Consider the following 8505-nt stretch of genomic DNA (forward strand, 5'->3'; position numbering starts at 1 on the left):
CAGTATACTCATATGAACTCTTATTAATTGGCCAGTGACTGCTCTTTTTAATATAAATAACTTATCCTTTGGGTCTCTCTATTTCTTTAACTTTAATTCAGAAGTTCTCAGAGGAGCTGTGTGGGAGGCGCCTCTGTCTCTGATACCATATCCCAAACACCCTCAGCAAAGCTCCCATGCACGAAAGTATTTCTTCTGTCTGTTCCACATTCTTATGGAAGATGAGTTGGTAGGTAGGGAATGCTGAAGGACTTTCAGGTTTCCTTTGTAGAACTGAGAACTGAGTTACTTTCAGAAGGCTATGGTTTCTCAGGACGAGAATTTCCACTCAATCTGTGACATGCTGTTTCTTGGAATTTTCGATTCCATAGTATTCAATTTTACTTTATAGTTCTTTATTTTTCTAAGTTCATTATAATATATTTTCATATCTCCCAATACTTATCATTAGGTAATTTTTCTTATAGAGTCACTGAAAAGTAAAATAAGATATTATACATACAAAGTACATTCATCTGAAGATGCCAGTAATATACTTACTGAAAAAAGTTAAGAATATTATTTTATCTATGATGAAAACAACAGGACACAAAGAAAGATTTTTTTGTGTGTTCGTTAAGATAGTCCTTTCTATACTTTCTTGGATTACTTTTACACAATTTCCAAGCATAGATATTTTTGTGTTTTTCTAACCTATCATAAGTTTTAAAGCTATGAACTTTGAATAAACTATCCACTGTAATCATAAGCATAGGTTTTCCTATTGACATAATTTGAAATTACAAGCATGATGTATTAATATTGCATATCTGTTAAGTTGGAAAGTATTACCCTTTGCCTGTAACAGTGTTATATATTTCAGGATTAAACATGTTAGAAATAATTTATCATAGTTATATTTCACAGACTTTAAGACTCTTCCATATGATGTCATATTCTCCATTCTGAAATTTGTATTATATAAATGTAGACAATTAGAAATGCTGTTTTGTTGGGATATTGAGCTCTAGAAATCACCATTTCAAATTAATCCCTTCAGTGTTCATTCTATACTTTATTTCAGAACCATTATCTGCCAGTTATTATGTTGGGTCTGGGAAATTAAAAAAGCAAATGAGACATGTTTTTCTGCTGTCACAAAATGCACAGACTAGGAAGGCAGAAAAAAAAAAGTACAGTGCTGTGTACTAAGTAGTGAAGTAGAATGGCATTCTAGTACTGGTAACTGTCTTGTCAAAGGTCCTGAGCATTTGATAAGAGAGAGCATGTCCACTGCAGCTAGAACGGAGGATTTCGGGGAGGGAGAAGTAAAGGGGAATGGAAATGAGGACAATGGAAGGAAAGGAGACCGGAAAGATTGATGGAGGTCTGATAGAGAGGGCCTAGGATGCTATCCTAAGAAACTGGAATTCTAACTACAAGGGGTAACATTTTTGGCATTTCACAAATGCAACTTCAGTAGTTCCTTAATATTTCAAAACTAAAAAGAGAAGTTTGAACTAACTTGGATTTACATTATAAAAAGTAGTAAGGAAACCAGGCAAAGAAAGGTAGTGAGTGAAAGAAGAAAAATGAGACCTTAGTGACACAGAAATTATAACTGATCCCAAGCCACCAAGAAGTGCCATTTTGTTTTGCAATTTTTTCTTTCATACCCTTATGTTGCTATTGCCCTTTGTTTTCTAAGATGACATATTGAAAGAGTTTTTTCTAAGTCTCTTGCTTGCGGGAGATAATAGTGGTAATGCTTCTGAGGAATTAGAGCATTAAATTGATGTTAGAGATTATGTCTTTTTTCTCTTTTATTCTTCAACAGTGTCTTGTACATATTATGCTTAGTAAATATTAAATGATGAATACATGAGATAAGCCCAGAAGGATACAGCCTTTTGTTTGCCTCTGAGTTTATCCCTGAAATTATGATAAATTTTCTCATTCTGCAAACTGGAAATTATAAAATCAAATCATTAGGATGTCTGGCACATAGTAACTGCTCAATAAATATTGGCTGAATAAGTGGGTGAAATAAAACTCTAAGACAATCAAATGAAGTATCTGTTGACTATTTCCTGGGAGCATGGCACTGAAATATTTTTTAAAGGTCTCATCTACTTGGAGAAATATTGCAAGATGAATGTCATGGACAGTATCATAGGAGCTCAAAGGAGGAAAGAATCTCTGTGGACTAGACAAATATGAAAAGGTTTCCGAAAAATGATGGACTTCACTAAAGTTTGAAATATTGGTATGATTTATAAATGTAGAGAGGAAAATAAGTTGTTGAAGAACAAGGCACGTGTAGGAGCTTAGTGAGATGACTGTTTTGGGTTCATTAATTTATTAATTCTGCCACATTTTCTTTCTAATCCTAATGAATGATTAATGGTGCACTTCTTTCTTACTGTTTTTCAGGGCAGTGTTGGCCCTGTAGGACCAATTGGACCTGCTGGAATTCCTGGCCCAGTGGTATGGTTCTATTTGTATAATGGATATTTATTTCCCTTTAATCTCTCTATGATATCACAAAATGTCACCTTTTTTCGTAGGGTCTTTCAGGGAATAAAGGACTACCTGGAATCAAAGGTGATAAGGTGATTTAAATATTAATATTATAAAAATAATTTTTTAATCACATTTGTCTTTTACTTTTCAGTCAACACAATTTATGAAATATTTTGTTTTTATGGAGTCTAATTTGTGGTATCAATTATATTAGTTTTCCTCAGAAGTAAGAAAAATAGAGAAATTATTCTTTTATAATGAATATTTGCTTTCTTATAATATTGCCATGTTTGTGATACGTAAGTATCTTTGCATGAAATTGTGCTTTCCAGGGTGAACAAGGCACTGCAGGAGAGCTAGGAGAACCAGGGTATCCTGGAGACAAGGTAATGTTTATACCATTAATTTTATGTAAATATGAAAAAGTGTAAATTCAAAAGAAAGAACTGCTTATTATTTTATCCATGTCTTGTGTTAGAATGTGGTATCAGTATGGTTTTAAGTTCTTGTTTGAAACTTTTTTCTCAATATTTTAGCATACTTTATGAAATTTGTTAGCAGTTTGTAAATAGTGGTATATCTGCCTTTTGTGCTATAATAACTTTCTCTTCTCTCTGTTATTCTCTTCTTTTAGGGTGCTGTTGGTTTGCCAGGACCACAAGGGATGAGAGGAAAGCCAGGGCCTTCAGTAGGTTTGAACTTTTGCTTTGCTCTTTGTAATTGACAGAGTGCATGCGATGGCATGAGTCTCGACACTGTTGATCTAAGTAGGGTATAAGCCTACTGAGCATTTGCCTCCTCAGTTTCAGAATATAGCAAATCCCTCAAGTATTCAGTTCACATTCCGTAGACTTTTGGACTTCCCTCTACTCCCAACCCTAGGCCAAAGCCAAGTTTCTGAGAGTCCTAAAGATCTTGGTCATATTATTCTACTGAATAATCTATTATAGACAATATTTAAATTAAAACAATAGGCTTTGAAGCCAGAAAATATGAAGCATCTTAAATAATATTTTAACTTTTCAAAATATCAATTTTATTAAGGAAACAGTCTGAAGAAAAGGTAGCATGTTTGCACTCTCTTGTGGACCAAAATATTCTAAATCCTTTTTTTTTTCTAACCCTTGGATATCAATTAGATGAAAGAAAAAGATACGTTATATTGCTGTTAACATAAAACTCAAAAAATTGTAAATCAAAATTACTTAATTATTACAGCTATTTAAATAAAATGATTAAAACATGAGACAAAATATATTTCTAAATATTAAAAATCATAATTATTGTAGCTGACATTTACTGACTATCTACACAATACCAGGCAGTATTCAAAGGACTATACATCTAAATTAATCTTCACAACAATCCTACAAAGTTGGTACTATTAATATTCCTATTTTTTATATTAAGAAAATTGAGACACAGTGTTAGAAAATGCCTAAGGTCACCTGGGTAGCCACCAGTTACTTAGTAGGTGACCATTCAGAAAAACCTAGGCAATCAGGTATGTCCGAGTTTATGCTTTTAGCTACTGTGCCATACTGTTTTAGGGTTTAATATTTTAAGACGGTTTTAGGATTTTAATATTGATTACAGCTCCATGAAGGTAAAGGTGATTACAGATAGAAAAAATTAGATATAGGATTCAATTCTACAAAAAAGATAGAGATGATTATACATATAAAAATACATATAGGATTATAATTTATTAATGTCACATTAAAACATACATTTAAAAATAAGAGTGTTGTGTTCCTGAGCAGTTTATTGTCTTCCCTCTAGCTCTACCCTTCCATCTAAGGATTGTTTATTTTTTTTAATCTCAGGAAGCAGTATTAAATTACAGAACTTTACCCCGTTCTTTGTGACTTCTAACACTGATAGTATTTTATATACATCTCTTCGGAATTATTTAACCCAAAGAACAACTTTTGGCATCTTTTCGATGAAATGTTAGTGGTGACCTTTGCTTATAGTAGTTTTTTGCCCTGGGTTTATTGCCATAAGGGCTTAACCTAGTAAGCCATGTACCCTCCCTTGTACCCTTGAGTTGAATCTCAGAAGCTCTAGAGTGCATAAACTGAATCATGAGAATAGATCATGAAGCTAACAAACTACTTCTGTTTTTCAACATGGTTCTTAAACCATATAAAGACACTCTGATGTGCAGTGATTGGCAAAATAAGATCTCTTTTACATATTTCTTTTTTTTTTTTTTAATAATGTGACAGTTTTCTATCCCTTGACCAAATAGGATGAAATGATACAATACATGCTCTAAGGGCACTATTAACTAATAAATAATATAAGTATTATTCTTTTGTACCTTACAATTAATTTTTTGAGAAAACTAGAGTTAAGTATCTTGCTTACACAAGGCAAACCATTTTAGTGTTCCTTACTCTTTGATTAAATTTCCATTTATAACACATTTATGGGAGTAAAAAAATCATTGACTAGAGAGACAAAGACCTGGATTCTGGTCCTAGCTCTGGCACTTAACCTACTAGCTAGGGTATTTAACCTTGGGTATTTAACTACCATGGTACCAGTTTCTCATGTTTAAAATTAAAGTTAGGGCCACGCATGGTGGCTCATGCCTGTAATCCCAGCACTTTGGGAGGCTGAGGCAGGCAGATCACGAGGTCAGGAGTTCGAGACCACCCTGACCAACATGGTGAAACCCCATCTCTACTAAAAATACAAAAATTAGCCAGGCGTAGTGGCACACACCTGGAGTCCCAGCTCCTCAGGAGGCTGAAGCAGGAGAATAGCTTGAACCCGGGAGGCAGAGGTTGCAGTGAGTCAAGATTGTGCCACTGCACTCCAGCCTGAGTGACAGAGTGAGATTCCGTCTCAAGAAAAAAAAAGAAAAAAAGAAAGTTAGGCCATATCATATGTAAGGTTCCGTATAGTCCTGTGATTATGATGTTCTTCTCTTTTAGAAATAGTACTTATTAATATTCCTCTAGTGTAAGCTAAAGAAAAGACAGAGAGCCTATTTCACCTTTAACACATTATCTTAAAGCCCTTAGTATTTTTTTCCTGAAAGAAGTCACAATAAATGCTAATGATGTTCTTTTAGGGCAGGGAGCAAGAGACAATGAGAGTGAGTCTTTTACTTACTCGTTTTACACCTTTGTGTACTGTTCTAATAAAGAAAATTAATGTCAGCAGGAATTACTTTGATAGGGAGATAATTGATTTTTTATTTGTCTTACCAAACTTTTGAAAACACTTTGGGCCGAAGGTAAGATAGGCATTCATGAATTAAAATTAGTGAGATAGCCTTGTCTTTAGTCTCTCTTGTTGTATCTATTACTTGTTTGTATCTTTTTGTTTTAATTTAAAAAAATGTTTTCGGAGACAGGGTCTCCCTCTGTTGCTCAGGATAGAGTGTAATGGTGCCATCACAGCTCACTGCAGTCTCCAACTCTTGGGCTCAAGTGGTCCTTTCACCTCAGCCTCTCAAGTAGCAAGGACTGCAGGTGCTCACCACTATGCCCAGCTAATTTAAAAAAAAAAAAAAATTGTAGAAACTGGGTCTTGTTTTGTTGCCCAGGCTAGTCTTAAACTCCTGGCCTCAAGCGATCCTCTCACCTCAGTCTCCCAGAGTGTGGGATTATAGGTGTGAGCCACTGCACCTGGCTCTATATATTATTAATAGAAAAACTTTAGATATTTGACCAGGAAAACTTTGCTTTTTGTGGAAGGAGACACTTGTTTGATGAAAAGTTGCTTATGCAGAATCAGTTATTATATTAAGCAACAAACTCCCACACTCAATTATATAAGTTAATGCCTACCTAATATTTGTTTACTGTCATGGAAAGAATGTCAACATCATAAGGATGTCTTCCCTATTTTATAGATCCTACTTTTAATTTTCTGTTACCTAAGAGGTTGGTGTTACTAACTAATATTGTTTCCAAGTAGATCTAAGTTGTAACATGAAAAATATTTTCAAGATATAAGAAAGAATGTCCTGATTTGGAAAGTTGGTACAGTTCTTGAATAGGAAAGCTTTTGCTCTATAAGTATTTTAAAAAAATAGAGAAAACTACCACTCTGAGGTTGTCAGTAAATACACTTTCCTTTAGACCAAGAAAACAAACACAATTGTTATGCTCTATCCATTTTTTAGCTAGAAGTTTTTGTCATTTGTAGATGTTTATTTAATATTAGTCAGTTATCTATAGATAAGTAACTTTAAGTAACTTCTAAGTTACTTAAAATGTCAGCTTTTATAAAGGAAAATTGACATTCATAGGAAATTTGCAATCGAAGTTTTTCAAAACAAAGAATTATTCTGAAGAACAAATAAAATCATGACACAATTTCTGTTTTTAAATATCTGATTGTCAATTAGCTTTTCTGAAAACAAAGCCCTAGGGTATTGCTATTTTATCCTCACTGCTTAGAAATTTAGCTTTGTGATTGGATTTTGCCACTAGAGGGCTCCAATGAGAGCCCCTCGCCCCATCTCTATCTCTTTAAAGAGAGATGCTTGTCATTTTGAGAACTTCAGTATACTGATTCTGACAGATCACAGATTTTGTTTTTGTTTATTTGGAAAGGGAAACTTAAATGAGCCTTTTCATAGTATTTCACTGCCTTCCTCTAGGTTTGATTGCAGTAGTTGTATGGTGTCCTGTTTTATGTCCAGATACCTCAGCACTGAGAATGAATTAAGTGCATATTGGAAACTGTGCTTTAGGTTTTGGAAAATGGGCAATCCCATATAGTAACTTGCAAGTTTAGGTGATCTGAGGCTTATTTAAATTAAATTTGAAACTTAATATGAAAGAAATAATGAATGCAATAGTTTTTCTTATGAAAATAGATATATCAGACTACTGTCCTCCCTTTCCAAACTTTCATCTCTTGAGAGCATTGCTAGCCTTCTCTGGTTTCAGGATTTATGCCTACTTCTCTCTCCTGTCACTTTCTCCTTTAACCCTGATTTCACATCTTTATCATGAATCTCAGAAACTAGCTTCAGAGATACGAAAACTGAATCCTCAAAACTTCAATTAAAGGATGAAAACGATCTAGGAATTCTGTGTATGAGCCAGGAAAGCAGCAAGGGTGTGAAGAGAAGGAATAATGATTGTAAAATTGGTTGATATTTAATGAGTATTTCATATGTCAGACATTCTGCTTAGCACTTTACATATATTATCTAATTTAACTTCCAATGACTCTTTGAGAATGTTACTACTATAATTATTATTTCTATTTTATTGATGAGAAAACTGAGGCTTAGAGAGATTAAGTAACAAGGATTTCAATCCAGGTGAGTCTTAATTACTAATTCAGGCCACTTACAGTATCAAAGGAGAGAGGAATTTTCAGAGACAGCCCTGGGACTGTGGTTATTTATAAAAGCGGTTTCTCATCTAGAATTCCCTATCTTGTTGAGTCCTGCTTTATTGTCTTATCTCTGTGACACATGCATAAACATACAATTTTTTTTCTTGATTTGAGCACTTGACTCATTAATTTGTTTATATCACTAACACTTGAGTGAATGTATATTCAACCCATAAACATCTTATTTAAAAACTTTTACGGTAATGATGGTTACAAATTTTTCTAAAAAGTCATTACAACCTTATTTGACATAATAATATAATGACTGCTATTTCTTTACCATATGGCTGTTTCTTCTTTTAATTGTATTTATTAAGTTAATGTTTATACTTTGATCCTCCCCCCCCATTTTAGGGCCAAACAGGTGACCCAGGACTCCAAGGACCATCTGGCCCTCCAGGACCAGAGGTAAAATATTGGTGGAAAGATAATAAATTTAAAACAAAATGGTGGAAATTAAACTTGTTTGGTAAAACATGTTTAAACATAGGAAGCTTAAGAAAGATCCTCTTTAAAGTTTGTATCTCTGTAAATAGTTTGGACTAAATTTTTTCTGTTGTGTCACGAGGTATGCAACAGGGATCCTAGGGAAACAGAAAAACGCATTAGCCACATTTTCACACTGATTAG

The 8505-nt window shown here is 33.8% G+C and overlaps 1 protein-coding gene across 1 annotated transcript in view; it reads left to right on the forward strand.

Annotated features, from left to right (window-relative positions):
- Nucleotides 1-8505, forward strand: part of COL24A1 (collagen, type XXIV, alpha 1) — a 438816-nt gene that overhangs the window by 148587 nt on the left and 281724 nt on the right. The window contains exons 18-22 of the mRNA XM_011982146.1: nt 2413-2466; nt 2547-2591; nt 2835-2888; nt 3137-3190; nt 8230-8283. Of these exons, the coding sequence (XP_011837536.1) occupies nt 2413-2466; nt 2547-2591; nt 2835-2888; nt 3137-3190; nt 8230-8283 (261 nt within the window). The remainder of the gene's footprint in view (nt 1-2412; nt 2467-2546; nt 2592-2834; nt 2889-3136; nt 3191-8229; nt 8284-8505) is intronic.

Source organism: Mandrillus leucophaeus, unplaced genomic scaffold (genome assembly GCF_000951045.1).
Source record: "Mandrillus leucophaeus isolate KB7577 unplaced genomic scaffold, Mleu.le_1.0 Scaffold235, whole genome shotgun sequence".
In the NCBI taxonomy this organism is placed as follows: Eukaryota; Metazoa; Chordata; class Mammalia; order Primates; family Cercopithecidae; genus Mandrillus; species Mandrillus leucophaeus.